Here is a 19,781-nt window from a genome sequence, read left to right as displayed (position 1 = left end):
ATCGAATATTTTAGTAATCGACTAATCGACTGAAAATTCTATCGATTAATCGAGTGATCGGATAAAACATTTTTTTTTAGGTAAAGAGCAATTATAAATATCCATGAGAAAAAAAGACATTTAATCCAATATTGAACCATTTTCAGTCAATCAATGTCTTTATTTTCGATGTACATTGTTGAAAACAGCCAACAATTGCAACTCAGATGTGACTAGAAAAAAAAATTCACTACTTTCACTCAAAAAACTTCTAAATCTTATTAAAAAAACATATTTGTTACCTAAAAATGTAATTACACTTCATAACACACATCACTTGAAAGCTACGTGTTTCAATTGAATTTCCATTTGTGTCAAGCTATTTTTAAGTTCTAGTTAAGGTTTAAGTTAATATAAACCAGAATGTCCAAAGTCCGGCCCGGGGCCCAAATGCGGCCCGTGGTCAAATTTCATCCGGCCCCCAGCCTCTGTCATAAAATCAATAACATCTGGCCCGCACGCAGACTTAATAAATTGGTCAGCAGTACTGCAACCAGCATACGAAGTAGCTTACACACGAAATGCTGCTCCTCATTTACCCACTAAAAGGCAGCAGCACTTTAACCCTTTATTGCCAAATGTATCACATTTGATACACCTAAATTTTCATGATTTTCAGACTAATTTAGAATTTTGACATTTCTTTTTGAAAAAAAAAATGATGGATGCAAGTCAACACATGCATCTACAGGTTCCATGAGAAAAAAACATGATTTAGCATGGGTTATAGATATTACAGTGCTTATTACACATATTCATTTTGACTTTTCACAAATTTGAAAAAAAGGTTTCATTAGGACCTTATTTTTCAAATTTTGGGATTCTCTGATAATTGCTTCATGTTGCAAGTATTTAAGGGGCTAAGCAATATTACTCCGTGTGACCCTCTACCTCAAATTTTCTAAAATGGCGACAATCAACGAAAAAAAGAAAGCTGACTGCGACGGCCGACGCTTCAAGGATAGGTGGAAATTGGACTATTTCTTCACTAAAATACGCAACAACTGTGTCTTGCCTCATTTGCAAAGAGACAGTCGCTGTTTTTAAAGATTTCAATGTGAGGCGATATTACCAAACAAGACACGCTGACATGTACGACAAGATTACAGGGAAGATACGCAGCGAGAAATTGAAGCAACTTGAAACTCGTTTAATTTCACAGCAGTAGTATTTCGCAAGAGCCCGAGAGTCGAAAGAGAACGCCGCAAAGGCTAGTTGCGAGATTGTTGAAATTATTCATTAAAAAAAAAAAAAAAAAAAAAAAAAAAAAGCAAACGTGACACACTGAATGGCTTGCTAAATTTTGCTTAAATATATTGTTCTACGTAAAGGACGTCAGCCAAGGTCGCCCCCCCATATTTTTACCACGCCAAATCTGGCCCCCTTTGCAAAAAGTTTGGACACCCCTGGTCTAAACTGTAAGTGCTGATAGGAGTTCGAGTTTTTGCAGTGTTCAAAATAAATGTATGATACCTGCTGTATTGGAGCACATGAGGGACCAGTGCTACTTGGTGTTTTATACAGCAATGGCTACTGAGCTAAAACTGACAGCTAGCTTTAATATGTTTTAATTTTATACCCTCATCACTCTACAGCGCTGTGTTTTTACAGATTAAATAAAGCCTGTATGTAAGACATGTTAGCCACGCATTGACAGTGGTCATAATCAATAGAAACCTAGCCCTCCGAAGGGCTAACGTTACGTGAGCGAGTGACAGTAACGTTATATTTATTAGCGCTGAGGAGTCTACTGCTTGTTTACTAACGCTACCCAGACGCGGCCGAGTCTGTCATTTTGCATCTAGTCCTAAATGCATGCAATATCTATGAGACGCATCGGACACTACTTGCTACCACACTAGCATCATGCGGGCGTAGTTTTTAGCAACGTCGGCGTAGTTTGTAGCGGCTGTCGGCTGCAGTAAGTTTTTTTTTTTTTTTTTTAATTGCTTCTTCCTCTACACATGTGACGTCAGCGCGTTGTCCCGCATTTAAAGTTGTCCGGGCAAAATGTGATGCTGAGAGCTGGCAAAACTAAACGATTCCTCGAGGTGGACAAAATTACTCGGATCAGTTTTTAAAGTCAAGTTACTCGAGTTGCTCGAGTATTCTTTTCAGCTCTACTACGTTTTACGTTAAACTTTGCATAACAAAGAGAAAATGTCCAACGACAGCAAAATAGTCTAGAAAATCTCCACCAAATTAGCTAAATTTTTCCATTTGATTTATATAAAACAAAACATATAAATGTAACTATTTTGTAATGATTTAAATTTAATTGGTGTGCAGCCTACTCTGTGCTTCACAAAAAAGGTGATTTGTGAATTTCTTTTTGCTTATTTGAAACCAATGCTGTACTGATATGATAACCTCTTTATAATCCTATAAAGCTGAGACTTTTTGGTTCACATTGGAAACATTTCCTTGTTAATACATTTCCGAGGTCTCTGATCAAGGTTCAAAATCACGTGACTCGGACTCACATGCAAAAATATATCATCGGGACATTCCTAGTTTTTTTTCACCAAGTTATAATGTTGCAAATTTTGAAAACAGTCAAAATGACTGCCTCGGTAGTTCTAGCATTAAACTGTCTGCAGGACTGACTGTGAATTATCATGTATAAGTGTCATTGACTGCGTTGGACGTCCAATCCATTTTGACAGGGCGCCTCCAGTCAAAGTGGATTTGACGTCTAGCGCCGTCAATCACAGCCAATGAGTTCATTGAGTGCCCTATCCTCACATCATGCTGAAACATTCAAAACAAAATACGCAGAACCACAATAGGGCATCACCGCACTACGCCTGACAAGTCAGCATGACGGGTCTGTCTAAATAGGCTCCAAGGGGATTAAAAACGTCCTCCTCTGTGATAAAGATAGACTGTAAACAGCTAGCACAGAGGGAGGGAGGTTACTATGTGTTATGTGCGAGGTCCCCCGAGGCCTGACAAAGCCACTCGTCTTTCATTTGATCTCTGCACCATGCACCTTCTCGAATGAAACCATGCAGTGAGGGAGGTGGGAGCCCGGACATACAATAATTATTCATTTCAGTCTGACATAACCTTTTTATTAGACTAAATTAGCCAGATGGGCACCCATAAAAGCATCACAAACAGCACAAAATGGACCAGTCGTGTTTTAGCGCCAACAAAACCACAGAAGAAGAGTGCTCGCATACCTACATAAGGTGATATTATTATATATAGGTATGAAACCATAGAAGAAGAGGACTGTCACACTTGTTTCGAGTAATGTATGAGCGTAAAAGCACGAAAAAGTAGCGCGTAGACATACCTCGATGTATCCGGCCAACGATGGAACCACGACGGCCAAAACCAGAGCTGATATCACCGGGACGGAACCCATCTTCCGAGAGTGAGTGGGAACTCCTTAACAGAACTGACACGCTTATTAAAAAAAAAAAAAAAGTCCTAAGGAATGCTACGGTGGTATCCGCTGTTTGGACGAGCACGACCAAGTCCTGTTCTTGCCTGTTTGGACGGGCAGGGAAAATGTGAGGAAGGGCGCTGTGTAGGAGTCTCTCCGCCGTGCAAATGTGGGCAGAGATTATTGCTAGGGCTGCTTCGTACATGGTGCCTCCTCCTCCCTCACCACCCTGGTACAGCTCGTCCACTTACGTACGTGTGCTGAATGAACAGTGCCCTCTAGTGCGTATAAGGAAAAGTGCATGAAAAATAGCGAGATGTCATACTCCATTTTGTATCCATTTACATTTGCCATGTCCCGATTGTCGGTCTCCTTGTTATGTACAGTGCAAGGGCGTAGATTTGCATAGGGACTGTAGGGACTTAACACTACCAACTTTTCAAGCTGCTCCAATTGTCCCCACCAACTTTTAAGCAACCTTATTTGCATTATATAATGACTTCAGCTATTTAGGTCATTTAGATTGTCTTCCCATATGTTGTAAGGATGGAACTGACCCTACCATTATTAAGTGAATTACAGTATAATTATGTTCAGACTTACATTGACCCCTTTTCACTTGCTGAATGTGCTAGCACATTTTCCCACTCAAACGCACGTTTGATTGGCTGATGGGGGGGGGGGGGGGGACAAAAAAAAAAAAAGGCACAATGCTCCAGTAGGTCGAAATCCAGTGTAAGGCCACTGCACCTTAAAACATGTTTTGTTTTCTCCTTGAGATAACTGTTGTTGTGATTTGGCCTAATCAAATAAAAGTTGATTTGATTTTATTTGACTTAGAACACATCCATAACTGAACAGTACGGACATGCAAGTGACAATGTTTTTTTTAGGTAACCTATTGTTGTTCCTCGGTTTTATTATTACTATATTATAGATATTCTTTGTTGCGCAGCCCCTTTGAGCTCAATTTGACAACCTTAGAAATGCACCAAAATCGCCAGGCAGGTCACGACAGGTGCAATCTTTGATACCGTGTAAAGACAAATTCCAAATACACTATGTAGCGCCCCTTGCAGTCATTCTTTGTCCCGCCGACGCTTTGAGCCCTACTTTGGCCCCCTCAGAACGCTTCAAAACCAAACTAAACAGCCAGGTGAACACTGGTGAAAACTTTGATAAAATGTGAAAAAAAAAAAAAAAAAAATAGTATGTGTGTAGCGCCCCCTAGGAACAAAACCAACATTTTTTTTTTTTTTTTTTTTTTTTTTTAAGGTGAAAAAGGAGGTAACAATGCAAAGGTTAAAACTTTCAAAGTAAGTATAGTAAAACATCATTACTATATGAATGGGATACCATACACGGTGCCCAGACTGCTGTTAGTACTACATCCAGTTTTCTTTGGGTGGGCAGAGCGTGTCCGTGGTTGGGCACTGCCCCCCCTCCCCGGTAACGCCCCTGGTTTACCCCCTACTCCCCAGTTTTCATTTTTATTTTATTTATGTGGTTTAAAGCTGCCCAAAGGAGCTTCATTTTTTGTTGAGTTTGATTGTGCTTGTGGACAAAAGTAGTTGTGTATTACCTGAGGGAAGGCTCCATTTTTATTTATTTTTGTTATTCCCTGGCTACCTGTCTAAGAAGTTTTTGTTGTAGTTGTACTTAATTTATTTAGACAGACAATTTTGATTGGTATTAAGACAAATGTTTATTTTTTTTTTGCATTCCTGGATACCAAAGACATGATTAACAAGTTTGTATTTTTGTGTATGTTAATATAATTTGTGTTCAAATAATGCAATTGAAAGTTGCTAATAAAATCCAAACATTTATTCTGGAAGTTTTCAAAATGTTTATTTGGTAGTTTTTGAAAACAAAGGTTTGAATTGAATGGTGTATCACCTGAACCAATACATATGCACTGCAAAAAACCACCTCATTCGAACTGAAAAAAAATAAAAATAAATAAATAAAAAACTTCAATTCTCTTGCCTTGTTTTCAGTGTAAATCTACTAGAAATAAGTGAAATTATCTGCCAGTGCTTCAAGTAAATTTTACTCAGATTTCTTGAAATAAGAAAAATAGCTAGCTGATAATAAGCTTAACGGGCTTATTTTAAGCAAAAAGTTTATATATTTAAATTAAAAAAAACTTGTTTGTCAGAAATGTTCTTAATTCTTAATGTGATTAAGATGTTATACTGTAAATTTGCAGTGTGAAAGTTAGTACAGTGTAAGCCAATACAGATTTATTTTACATTAATCATTTAGCCTATCAATTAATTAGGTTCTTATTAGTGAGAAATGTAGCCCTGACTGCCGTTCACCCAATCTGTTTGGTCTTATTAATGTCCTGTCCACAGCAAAAAGGGTCCATGCAGGTTATGCTGTTATATCGTCCCAATACTGAGACCAAACCTACACTCTTGGTACAGTGGTACCTCTACTTACGAAAATAACTGGTTCTGGAAGTAGTTTCGTAAACTGAAAATTCCATAAGTTCGGACGCGTTTTCTATTTAAATGCCCTTATCAGTTCCAAGCAGATAAAAATATCATAATAATATCATAAAAATTCATCAAAACATGTAACAAATACATAGTACAATTAAATTATTGCACAGTAAACATAACATGAATGAGAACTATGCCTTCCTTTTGTTTTAATAATGTGCTGATTGGAGATGTATAAATATTTTTGGGGCAGATCAGCCAAACACATCCCCTTTTCCATATTTTTCTTTTATTTCTAGCTTTGGAAAAAAAAAATCTTTTTTTTTCTTTTATTCCTCTTTTCACCATCACTTTCTTGGGGTCTATAATGAAAAAAAAAGTTTAAATAGAGTCGTGTAAAGCTGTCGGAACATTTCATGGCCCGAGGGGTGAAGAAAGAGGACGCTGGGATACACAGACACACATACAGTAGAGGTCTCTTTTAGCCAATTGCATGCCAAAAAGATGCTCGGCAAAAGCTAACGTCAGAGTAGCTATAAGTTTGTTACGTTCAGTAAACTCTGGGAGCTGCGAGTAGCAGCCCATTTTGCCTTCGTATCCTGTAATTTCTTTGATAACAAGAGGCAATATTTTCCCGTTAAGGCGTGTCAAACCTGAAAATTCTGTAATCCGTATGTAGAGATGTTCATAAGTACAGGCACCATCGTATTTGGTTAGGTATGTCTGTTTCCTGCTTGTTTGTGTTTAAGATGACTCAAGAACGAATAAAGGGATTATTACTAAAAAATGCAGGATATGTTTGTAAAATTGTAACATGAAACAGAGGAGGTGATTAAATGGGCACCAACAGATTAGCAAACTATGGGTACAGTTTAGTAATCTGTACCCATAGTTTACTAATCTACACAGATTTGTAAACTGGGGGTATAGATTACCTATGACAACACATCATCTATGGAGAAAACTGTCATCACAGTGTTTTTTTGTGAAAGCATGTATCCTGAAATTCTCATTTTTTGCCTTTAAAAAATCGTTTACATGGTTTATGGCAAAAATGCTCGCTAGAGGTCACTCTAGGTCACGACAAGGTAGGTAAAGCAAGCCAACGGCTCCGAACTGAATGAGGCCCCCGACCATAATGAATGACATCATTAATTGAAATCTTTAGCTGCCATTGATGGTGATAGGAAAACCAAATATGCTTCAACCCTTTTAAGGACAGTGTTCAATACAGTGGACAGCTATAACCCTTTACAGAGCACCTGACTATTTTTTTTTTTTTTTTACACTTAAGACCTTTAATCCTTAATGAAGCAACCAACTATGTTGGTCATTTAAGAATACATAGGCTACACACACTTAATATGATATATATATCCATATACATATATTAGGGCTGTCAAAATTATTGCGTTAACGGGCGGTAATTAATTTTTTAAATTAATCACGTCAAATTATTTGACGCAATTAACGCACATGCCCCACTCAAACAGATTAAAATGACAGCAGTGTAGTGTCCGCTTGTTATTTGTTTTTTGGTGTTTGGCGCCCTCTGCTGGCACTTCGGCCCAAATGATTTTATAAGTTTCAGCACAATGAGCGAGCATGGTGTAATTATTTAGCCTGGTACTCCAGACTCACCGCTGTTCCAGCTATTGAGTTTGGCTACCATTAAGCGGATAAAATTTCCAGGGCGGAGCAAGCCACAGCAAACAGACAGCGGAGTGGACCAATCAGCGACGGGCGGGACGAGGGACTTGCGCGCGGAAGTAAACATATGAGGACAGCGGAGTTTATTCAACATGGCTAGCGCGAGACAGACTGTTGTCAATGACTTGTGTCGATGTGTTTTTGGTAATTTAAAACTGATTTTACCGTGGATTGGAACATATTCTCGGCTGTCCTGTTCGCCATCTGTGTTGTTGTGGAGACGAATTCCGACGCTGAAGAGTGACGTTGCTCGTTAAGAACACGTCACGCAAATAAACGAATCTGATTTGTCGATTGATTTTGTATTTGCTCGAGAGGCCGTTAATGGGCTGGGACCCAGACTATACTCCCAGTGTTTGAAAAACACAGGGAGAACAGTCTGGCCGTGCCAGGCAAGTAATTATTGACATAAACAGTGGAGAGCTACTAATTTATTTTTTGATTGAAATTTTTTTAAAAATTTGAATAAAACGAAAACATTGAGAGGGGTTTTAATATAAAATTTCTATAACTTGTACTAACATTTATCTTTGAAGAACTACAAGTCTTTCTATCCATGGATCGTTTTAAGAGAATGTTAATAATGTTAATGCCATCTTGTTGATTTGTTATAATAAACAAATACAGTACTTATGTACCGTATGTTGAATGTATATATCCGTCGTGTGTCTTATCTTTCCATTCCAACAATAATTTACAGAAAAATATGGCATATTTATAGATGGTTTAAATGGCGATTAATTACGATTAATTAATTTTAAAGCTGTAATTAACTCAATTAAAAATTTTAATCGTTTGACAGCCCTAATATGTATATATATGTATATATATATGTATATGTATATATAATGGGAAAACCCATTGACAGTGTATCAAATACTTGTTCTCCCCACTGTATATATATATATATATATATATATATATATATATATATATATATATATATATATATATGCAAATCAGTATTTTCTAATTTTGAAATTATACATTTATAAATACCATGTTTATTTAATAACATTAACATTAACATGTATTAAATTATACATTTATAAATACCATGTTTATTTAATAACTAATATATATTATAAATGAAATGGATGAAAGAAGAAATACACACGGATTATGGCTCCAAGTAGCACAAAATTATTTTGTATTGTATTCACACTGCACGCAATGATGGCAAAAGAGGTCCTATTCATTTAAACCGGGAAGACTGTCCGTGAATGCTCATGTTTCAGCGCCATTGCCATCGCTAAACGTCCAGTCCGTGAGGTGTGAATCGCTGAATTGTTAAAGGATTCACAAACGATTTGGTTTATAAAAAGCCGTATTAACATGGGTATACTTCAGGACGTTAAGAGACGGTTCTGACCCAATATGGCTGAACTACGCGGATGGTCTTGTACAGAGAGGTCCTACTCAACTTTGACGTCATGTTGGTTGCACTCATTTCAATGAGGCGCGAGGGGCTCTGTCTTAAGATGCCCGAAGAGCGAAGACATCGAAATTGACTCCATATAACGCATTCAAGTAGATGTCAGCTTCGTCGCCATCTTGGTTGTGGCAATCCGGTACATTTTCGTCCTGTCGTTTGAATTACGTATCCATTGTTGCTTCTAAATGAATTAAGGCAATATAACGCTGAAAGCTGTTTGGGTCGTTTTAAAAAGACATGTACTATATTGGGATAACGCCCATGTTTATTGTCTGATTTTGCTGCGATTTAAATGCGTAATTCAGTCATATTTTTCCACGACTACTGCTCAGTACTTACTTAAAATGAGACGCAATATTTACTTAATTTTAATACCAAGGTAGGCCATGTTTTGTACGCATTTAACAGGCAATTTAAATCGTCTAGTGGCTACTGCTTTTGCTTCTAAATGCTAACCAATCAGAACGCAAAGAACACTTCGTTGCTGGGCAGATTATGTTAATATATGCAATACGACCGTCGCTGCAGCTACCATTCTGAGGTAAGGACAGCTGAATTTTTTTCATAAAACGCCTTGAAACCGGGTATTTCCTCCACCTAGACGCGCCGCTCGAGTCTTAATATGTTTACGTTCGTCATTAATCAACCATTCGTCTGCTTTCGGGAGCATAAGCGACACTGGACAAGATTGTATTTGTCGCTAGTTGGCTGCGTCGCTGGTAGTCCCACCCAAAATGGAGCCCGTCTTCCTTGTTCCACACTCGTCTTGATGGCTGGGCTCGACAAACTGGCGTGGGGGACGGGTGGGTCGACTGAAATACAGCATTTATTTTCCAGTTTATACCACGTTTTGGTCGCAATATCTTCACGTAGTCGACGATTCGAGGGACGAGATGTTATCCGTTCCTCTCATGTCGGCCTTGGAGTGGCACAAAAAAGGCCGAAATGCTAACACTGAACGCCCGCGTTTCTACTGCTCTCATTTGGTGGTATGGTCCGATTGGGACCGACAACCTACGGGGTTAGACAGGGGGGTAATCCTTAAATTACGTTATTAGACGGGTTGGATAGTCAAATCTGACGTTTACATTGTATTTCCCAGCCATCCACATTCTTGCCGTTGAACCACACGCGTTTGCTTATGGGCATCACATCACTGGCGGCCTTGCTGTCAAACCCTAGCTGCCCTCGATGCTTTTACCCCCGTTTAGATTGTGCCGGGTGACCGCTCTGCATGTGTACGATGGATCACTCTTCTGCTTTTTATTTTTTTCATGTTGAGTACCCGTGCACGTCACAAAAACACATTTAAATGTGCACCGATTGACATGCTGTAGTTAAATGCACTATGTGGGGGGGAGGGAGATAACGGCCTCGCTCATTGTTTTGTATTATTATTATTATTGTTAATATTATTTTAAGTTTAATTATTTTTCTGATTTGGTTCGGACTACCCTTTATTGTCATTGTAGCATACATATACAACGAGATTATGTTGCTCCCTCGTGCAAAAATAAATAGGTCATCATCTTGGAATAAAAAATATGTGAAATAAATAATTGTATATGGCGGAAAACACATCGAAAGCTGAAAAAGCACTTTATGCACTAATCTTTAAAATAAACTGCTGCATTTTAAGCCAAAACAGCTCTTTTGTTTAATAGAACAATATGTCTATATGCTGCCATAGCATATTCATGGCACATTAAGCCCCCCAAACTATTTTAAATTTGTCCGTTTTACCCTGGAAACTCCCGTTTACAGAGGTCGCGCAACCGCTTTTGTTTCAACCTAGCTATAAAAAGAAGGTACGTAATCGTATTTATTATTCGAAATGTCTGTCATTTTTAGCTTAGTCATTAATTGATGTCTAATACTTAGTTTAAAAAAAACACGACTTTAAAAAATTATTCACTCGCATATTCTTAATTTTTAAACAAATCACATCACAATAAATAAATTAATGTCTGCAAATAAGGCACGAATATCTACCTCATAACTATCGCTTAATTGTATTTTTTTCGTTACTGTTACATTTTCACCAATATTTTAGATGATAAATAATCGATCCGAACAAAGAAAAATTGAAGAAAAAAAAGTTTAAAAGGGTAAATATATGAAAATGAATATCTCGACCACTCCTTGATGTCTGCGATTTCTGCATCCCGACCCTTGTTATATTAACATGTTTCACCCATAAAATCCCCCCCAAAATCCAACTGTGGCCATTCACAGCTGTGTCTTGACACTCAGTTATGCATGCTACATGGAGTTTTTGAATCGAAAAAAGGTAAGTACGCAATAATATCTTGTTAAAATCATGGCGTCTTTAATTATGCTCTTGCGTGCTCTCACCTCCAGTTAGGGTTTTGCTGTTGATTTTTTTTTTTTTTTTTTTTCAAATGCCCTCCTGTTCAACATTTTTCATCCCCCAGAAAATTGAGATTTTAAGCTCTTCGATGATGTATCACATATGCATATGGGACAATTTTGAAATCTGGCCAAATTGGGGGTCTCAGAGCGGAACTTCAAGTCACCTGAGTGTTTTCCGCCATATACAGGTTAAAAAGGTTGATAAAATATTGCACATTGTGATAGTAAAATGACCAGTGATGTAAAGTGCAGATTAAAAATGGGGATTTGAATAATCACGGTAAATTGAGTGCTTAAACGATTTAATAGAATAGAATAGAATAGCCCTTTATTGTCATTACACAGTTGTGTATTTGTAGGCGTGTTCATTATCTCTTATAAAAATGCACTCGCATGAAAATCCTTCAAACTTTAGTGAGCCAAAGTATGCATTTTACATTAGGAAAATATCACAATCCCCTACCAAACAAATTTCTTAAACAGGTTACAAGTCTTAAATTTATCGCTTTACATCCCAGAACCCAACTCGTCGGATGAAAATCTGATAAGTGTCAGTCAAATATTTCCTGATTCACAAACACATTTTAAAACTCCATATGCATTTGTTTACAACATCCAAGTCAAGTGAATGGCTTCCACTTAAATTCATGCATTTAATATCGCGTCTGCCCTCAAACTCAGTGTTTGATGAAATATTTGCACTTTTTAAGTAATGCAAATATAACGGTCCAACATTGGCAAAAACGTAATATTTAACAATTATAACCACAATGTGTTGCAGTGTTTTGGTATTGCAAATAATTTCACAAGAGAAATTTGACCTCTTTAATGCATACATTTGATTTATACCTGATCATTTTTTGTTTTTTTTTATTGCCTGTGGAAAAGGAACCTTCATGCCACGGAATCAAGAATTGATCGCCGCATAATCTGGATTAATTTTGACAGAATCGAGAATTTTTTGCCGGGGATTCTTGGCAAGATGACATAATAACAAGCGATGGTAAGTTGTATTGAATAAGTGTACAATATTTATATAGTAATAGCATTTTAAGATAGTTTCGCTTTGTAGATACTGTATATTGGTACTTAGAAGAAAAAGGGAAGAATAACATCCTCACCATTAGTACTTTAACTGTTCTATAATAAATACATTAACAGTGGATTTATTGTCAGTTGATTTGTTTAACTTTTTGGTCCAACTATGAGCTGACCAGCATTTCATTTGTCAATGGTATGGCATGAAACATTAATAGGTGTTGCTGGTATGAGTACGTTGACCGGCGTGAACATGGAAAACAAGCCGGAGTCCGCCACCGTGTGGAATCAGTCCGAGAATACGGATTCAGCCGATGCACCTCAGGTAGTGAGAATGAAAGAAAACAGCTAATTGCATGGATGCTGTCATTGTGTCCTCAAATAGTTTATTTTCATTCATTCAATTCAATTCGAGTGTGATATACAGTAGAGTGCCTAATTGTGTTGCCGTGGGTTCCACGCAGTATTGTTTTTGGCAGCCCTTTTAATTGTTGTCTTCGTCTTTTGAACGAAAATACTTCTTAGTCTTAGTCATATTTTTAGGGCTGCAACTAACAATTATTTTCATAATCGATTAATCGGACGATTAATTCAACGATTAGTTGATTAATCGGACGATTAATTCAACGATTAGTTGATTAATCGGATAACTGTCACTTCCCAGATAGCAGACCGACGTTGAAATGATGTTAAATCAACATTCCACTGTCGATCTTATATCGTTGAATCAACGTTGACACCCAACGTTGATTTGTCTTCACTTTTGCACCCTCGATCCAACGTTGAAATCCTCTGACCAAAGCACACGGTCCCAGTTGAAGCCTGGGACCGTGTGTATTTTTGTGTGAGACCAAGATTGAGCTTTTTGGCAAGAAACACTCTAAGTGGGTCTGGCGTGCCACGAAAGATGCGCATGCTGAAAAGCAACTCATACCCACTGTGAAGTATGGGGGTGGGTCAGTGATACTGTGGGGCTGTTTCGCTTCCAAAGGCCCTGGGAACCTTGTTAGGGTGCATGGCATCATGAATGCTTTGAAATACCAGGACATTTTAAATCAAAATCTGTTGCCCTCTGCCCGAAAGCTGAAGATGGGTCGTCACTGGGTGTCTCACTAAGACAATAACCCTAAACATATTGCCAAATCTACACAGAAATGGTTCAGCAGACACAAAATCAAGCTCCTCCCATGACCATTTCAGTCCCCAGACCTTGTTTTGTTGGCAATAGGGGGTTGTACAAAGTATTAAGACCAGGGGTGCTAATAACTGTGACACACATTTTTTGATGTTAAATAATTTTTTCTTTGTGGGATTTTGTCCCCACTGAATGAATGCACTTGTATTGAAGGTTGGATTTTTCTCTTTTTTTTCCATTAAGGTCCCATATTATTTGAATTAAAAAAATATTAGAAGCTAAAAAACACATCTTTTTCAGGGGTGGAATAATTATGGAGGGCACTGTATGTTACGTTAACATACCGGCCACGTTCGCATTTCGTTGTTCATGCAACATGTAACATTATCATACTGTAGACTTATTCAGCATGTTTTTTTCTATTGTATTTTTTTAAAATTGCCTTTTAGGATGACATATTCTGTTCTATGTATTGGATTTTGTCAAGTAAATTTCCCCCAAAAATGCGACTTATACTCCGCTGCGACATATCTTTTTTTCCCCCCCTCTTCATTGCACATTTTTGGGCTGGTGCGATATATACTCAGGTGCTACTTATAGTCCGAAAAATACAACATTATCGAAAATTTCAATGCCAACCATACTGATGATTTTGATGGAAAATCAACATACCGGTGTTTTTTTGCAGGGAAATAAGACTGAAAAAGTGGGAGTCGTCTTATATTTGCGGTCTAGACGTTATACCCATTCACGACGCTAGATGGCGCCAGATATCATTGAAGCGATGTTCTGTCAAGACAAATCTCAGCTACTCTCGAGTTTTAACCGGTTTGCATTATTTTATTGCAATGTTTTTCCTTATTCAGATTTGTTTCAAGACTACAGCTACAGTTAGACTTCACTTGATGGTTATTGCAGTTATTACAATTTTGTTGTTTTATCACAATAGATTGGTTTATTTACATTTCAAAAACCAGAAGCCATTTACGAATGTGATTGCACTTTAGTTTACATATTTAAATGTTCAGATATTAAGATTTGAATGAGGCAAAATAACATGCTTTTTCTCTCAAATATATTGTTATAAACAGTTGTTTCAGATGTAATTATTTTCTGTATAAAAATTAATTTGGTGTTCAAAAAGTCTTTTTTCAAACTCGAGTCTTGAAAAAGAGGGGGTCGTCTTATAATCAGGGCCGTCTTACTGTATATTCGGGCCAATACGGTATATTCAACGTTGGTCTGCTATCTGGGTTTTTTTCAATTACCTTCACAATTTATCATAAAGTTTTTTCAGGTATGTTGTAACTTGTAAGTAACAGTGAAGACAAACTGGATGGCTATTTGCTTCAAAAAGTAGTATTTTATTACCGCCTTCTGACTTAACTGTAGTCAACAACTGTATCGATTATCAAAGTCGTTGGCAGCATATTTATTAATTGATTTTAATGGATTAGTTGTCGCAGCCTTATTATGAACCTAGTTGTGACAGTAAAATGTCTGAAAATTGGCCAAAATGTCAGTTGGTGTTTTCCAAAGTAAAATCAGATTTTTGTACATCTCCTACTTTAACTTAACAAAAAATATAATGAATAAATCTAATAATATTTACAACTGAGAAGTTATATGTATGTTATAATTTCAAGAATTTAGAAAAGTTTACGGTGAAGAAGGTCCTAAACCTTTAATTGGTTATCAAAATAGTTGTCGATTAATTTACACATCGATTAGTTGTCGATTAATTATCGCACATCTACATATTTTAGTCATTTCAAAATGTGTTCATCTTAGTCTAGTTTTAATCTCATACAAATTTCGTCTGGTTTAACCCGACAGTTCCTCAAATGTTTTCGTCTGCCAAATTCAAAAGTTTTAGTCCAAAAATGAATAAAGGTTTCCAACTATTTCAAATGAAAATGGAGACGTGCACATATTGTAGCCACAAACTGTATGTACAAAAAAAGTTGGCCGAGCATTAAAGAGGATGCTTTTAGTCTCCCAAGTCACGTTTTTAGCTCATCATCGTCATGAAAAAAATGTTGACTGACGAAATATTTTTCTTGTCGTCATTGTTGACGAAAACAACAATGGTTCCAGGTTCATTTCGAGGGTGGCACAGTGGCCCAGTTAGTGTACAGTGGAGATAGCACTGATCCGGCGGCGCGGGGGCAGCAGCAACGAGTGGTCTACGCTGCCGACGGCAGCTCGTATACGTCGGTGGAGTCGGCAGAGCACACGCTAGTCTATATTCACCCTGCGGATGGCACCCAGGTAGGGTAAAAAAAAAAAAAATTCTGAAATTTTGCAAGTTGATCTTACAAAAAACTTTGCGAATAATTTTTATATACAGTATATAATATTTTTTTTCAGGCCGTATTTGCAGATCAACCTCAAGTGGCGTACATCCAGCAAGATGGCACAACTCAGCAGGTGCGGGTGGCCTGATAATCTATTTTTTTTGGGCCTTAACACAATTTTTAATTGAACCTTTGTCCCTGCCAAGGTGGCGGTCCTGCTGCCAAGCGGGCAGAACGTGAACACAGCCAGTCTCCATGTCCTCAGCAATGTGGCTGAGGCACCGCAAGCCACACTGGAACCTGCACCCCAGGTAGGGACTCATTTTCAGTTCATAGGTAAAAGGAGCCTGTGCTTTATGCTGTTTAATATTCACACAGGAGCAATTGCCCGATTCCAACTCGCAAGCCTCTATGGCTGACATGACGGACCCCCCGTCCAGCCCGCTCGGGGCCATGGACACTACAGACGACTCTGAAGAAGATGACGATGACGAGGAAGACTCAGACATTGACGACTGGGAGCCTCGCCAGCGGTTCAATCCTCACAATCTCTGTACGTGCATATATTTATTTTCTCATTGTACAGTCATAGTTACCAAACACTGCTGCAAGTAATTTACACCAAATTTGAATAGTTAATGAATGAATTAACCCTTTAAGGGATAGTAGTCACTAGAGGCGTGTGAAATTTCCGATTCTTAGATTATTAGCGATTCGGCCGTGGAAGATTCGAGAATGATTCACAAACATCCAAATTCCGATTATTGAATCATACCAGGTAAAACGGAAATAAAAAACAGTCAGCGAGGTCTTCAGGATGCAATGAGGAACAGACCGAGAGTAAATATCATGTTGAACTCATGCCGCTAGATAAAAGAAAAAAAAAAAAACAACAATAATACCTGACTGCGGCCGTCAGCCGCTACAAACAGCGCCCAGTTGCTACAAACATACGGCAACATACGGCTATGGTAGATATCACATATATCTAGAACTAGATGTGAAATGACAGACGACGGCCGTGTTAGATCATATACCAAGAACTAGATGCGAAATGACACTTTCCCGCGCTAGTAAACAGGTGCCATCTTAAAGCAGTAGACTTCTCTAGAAGGCTCTGTTGTAGCGAACCTAATTACTTTTTATTTAAAAAAAAAAAAAAAAAAAAAACGGCAAAATCTTGACTTGAATCTATCTTTAAATGATGAAACAGTTTTAAGACTTTCACGTCGAAAGTAGACAGAAGGGAAATTATGGAATAACGGGAGCAATTTTAACAACTTTAACGGTTGATTCACAACATTAAATTCATTGAATGTAGTTTAAAGCTGCCGATACAGAATGGGGACTTGAGTATTTTATTTACTGTTTTTAACTTTTTTTTTTTTAAGTGGGGGGAGGGGGGTGATTTGTGGTGCATCAATAATCGATTTATAATCGAATCGTAGCCTCTGAATCGTAATCGGATCGTTAGGTGCCCAACGATTCCCACCTCTAGTAGTCACTACAGTGGACATTAGACCGATCCAAAAAAATGAACTGTGGAAAATTGCTGCTCCTCAGGGTTATACTTATTCCTTTCCTAGACAATAGCAACATTTCACGTTCAAAGTGCTTTATTTGGTGTGCCAAGCCATCAAGTTGTCCACTAGTGACTGCTCTCTATGCGTTGCCACCAGGGTGAGGGATAACCGATAAACTCCCAAATAATTAACGAAAAATCAAAACAAATACGCTGTTTTACGATCTACAAACACATCAAGAAATGCGCGGTTTATTCATTCGGATCACTTTTTCGGTTCATTGTGGGAAAGCAATAGGGAAAAACCGTTATGGAGGACGCGGACAGTAATTGCATACCAAATAGTACCAAACTCCACACATATGTCTTAGACCTGAAGATGAACAAAAATAGCCTTTTGGAGGAGAAATTCAAAAACGTTGAAAAAGAAAAATTATGCGATGGACCGGTCTAGTGGACATCTATTAAAAAATAGTCTTTATCTTAACTCATTTACTGCCAGCGTAAGTCACAGTGTACGTATGTGTTGTGGTAGTTGGTGAATATTGACAGCAATAGATGTTCAATCCATTTTAACTTGGAGGGTCTGGAAGCGATTAAAATGGATTGGACATCCATTGCTGTCAATGGCAGCCAAGGACTGAAGCTATGTGAGGTCAAAAAACAACAAATAAATTCAGTAACTGTGGCCTGTGCCACAGTTATTTTATGTCTTTTTGTTTTTGAATTTATTACGCTTTGTTTTACTTTATTTTTTAGATGTATTCATTCATTAACTATTTATATATATAATATATACATATATATTTGTTGCCCATCGTCCAAAGAGTCTGACAACACTAATACTAAGATTGGGGTCAAATGGTGTCGCAAAATATTGTCCAGTGGGCTGCAGTTGGCCCTTTGGCCGCACGTTTGAGAACCTTCAATGGCAACCTATGAGTGACCTTTAAAGAATTAAATTTGTGAGTCATGAATTGAGTAAATATTAAAATTAACTGTATGAACACTATATCACCATGTTTTTTTGTCAGGGTGCGAGGAGTGCAACAACTCCAACACATCAGATTGTCTAACCCATGGGCCTCTCCATCCCATTCCCAACCGACCAGTGATGTCTAAGGCTCGTGCCAGCCTGCCTCTGGTGCTCTATATTGACCGCTTCCTGGGCGGGGTCTTCTCTAAGAGGTTCATTCCCAAGCGTACCCAGTTTGGCCCCGTGGATGGACCCCTGGTGCCCCAGAGTGCACTGCAGGACAACTATATTCATCTGAAGGTGAGTCTGTGACAGTTTTCCATTAATATCTCAAGAAAGACAACCACACAAAAAATGTTTAAATTTTTTTTTTTTTTTTTTTTTTTTAAATACTGAAGCACACATGGTTAAACTCAAGGCGCGGGGGCCAGATTTGTTCCGCCATGTTATTTTGTGTGGTCCCACAAAAGTTTGTGTTATTGGTTAAAATAACATTTAAATAAAATTTCTGTAGTCCTCAATCAAAGATGTAGGAATACAGAAGTCTGAAGAGGACTACAGAAGTCGGAGAATATTTACTCTTTTATTTATTTATTTTTAATTTGAAAATTAGGAACTTTTTTCATTTTTTAAATAAATATTGTTTTAAACAATTTAGGGCTGCAGCTATCGATTATTTTAGTAGTCCATTAATCGATGAACTAGTTAGTTCGAATAATCGAGTAACCGGATAAGGAACATGAAAAATTAAAATACCTGAGCTGAGTCTCACACGGTATTAAAAATAAATAAATGAGGATCTACAAACAACAAAAGAACAATTGGCTAACTTACATAGCAAAAGTCCGCTATCTTAAATTCTATAAAATGCTAACGTTTTTTTTCTCCACTGCTGTTAACAAATGATTCAGACTTGTATTCCCTCAAAAAACGGCTAAATATACATATAAACTAAATTGCGAATGCATTAAAAAATATTAGCCCAAATAAAAGCTTACGTTGATCTTAACAGGGAGCAGTTGGATTCAGCCATGTGAAATAAGGCAGACCAAAGGCAATGTATCCACCCTTCTCAATAAACTAAATGTAAATGCTTTCAAAATAAACCATTACAACGCCACTTTAATTAAACGAATACTCGAAGCAAAAAAATGTAATTTTATTTTTTTCTAATCGAATACTCGAGTTAATCGAAAAATCGTTGCAGCACTAAAACAATTATTAAAAGAGAAGACTTGCTGTTTAACTATTTTTTTTATTAAAAAAATGTAAATACAGAGAAAAATCCCAACATTTAAAAATGTAAGGAAAATATTTGCTGTGTCATCCTTTTTTAAATGAAACTATAAATTATTGATTTTAGAATGTACTGTTTTTTAATAAAAAATGTAGTGTTTTCCGCTTTTGTTATT

At 37.4% G+C, this 19,781-nt stretch overlaps 2 protein-coding genes across 10 annotated transcripts in view; one reads left to right on the top strand and one right to left on the bottom strand.

The window, feature by feature from the left end:
* LOC130916983 (amyloid beta precursor like protein 2-like) overlaps positions 1 to 3,605 on the bottom strand; it is a 191,277-nt gene extending 187,672 nt beyond the window's left edge. For all 4 annotated transcript variants that reach the window (XM_057837997.1, XM_057837999.1, XM_057837998.1 and 1 more), the window contains exon 1: positions 3,341 to 3,605. In XM_057837997.1, coding sequence (XP_057693980.1) covers positions 3,341 to 3,412 — 72 coding nt within the window. In that variant the 5' untranslated portion in view covers positions 3,413 to 3,605. The remainder of the gene's footprint in view (positions 1 to 3,340) is intronic.
* Positions 3,606 to 9,069: 5,464 nt separating this feature from the next.
* The window catches only part of LOC130918041 (PR domain zinc finger protein 10-like), a 37,062-nt gene continuing 26,350 nt past the window's right edge, over positions 9,070 to 19,781 (top strand). The window contains exons 1-8 of one of the 6 annotated variants that reach the window (XM_057839905.1): positions 9,070 to 9,164; positions 12,290 to 12,404; positions 12,658 to 12,764; positions 15,672 to 15,845; positions 15,945 to 16,004; positions 16,078 to 16,182; positions 16,250 to 16,424; positions 18,428 to 18,669. In XM_057839905.1, coding sequence (XP_057695888.1) covers positions 12,669 to 12,764; positions 15,672 to 15,845; positions 15,945 to 16,004; positions 16,078 to 16,182; positions 16,250 to 16,424; positions 18,428 to 18,669 — 852 coding nt within the window. In that variant the 5' untranslated portion in view covers positions 9,070 to 9,164; positions 12,290 to 12,404; positions 12,658 to 12,668. The other 5 variants (XM_057839907.1, XM_057839901.1, XM_057839904.1 and 2 more) reach the window with 5 other exon arrangements.

This window comes from Corythoichthys intestinalis, chromosome 6 (genome assembly GCF_030265065.1).
Source record: "Corythoichthys intestinalis isolate RoL2023-P3 chromosome 6, ASM3026506v1, whole genome shotgun sequence".
Taxonomy (NCBI): Eukaryota; Metazoa; Chordata; class Actinopteri; order Syngnathiformes; family Syngnathidae; genus Corythoichthys; species Corythoichthys intestinalis.
Note: the sequence above shows the minus strand (reverse complement) of the source record. Positions and strands in the feature narration are given on the sequence as shown.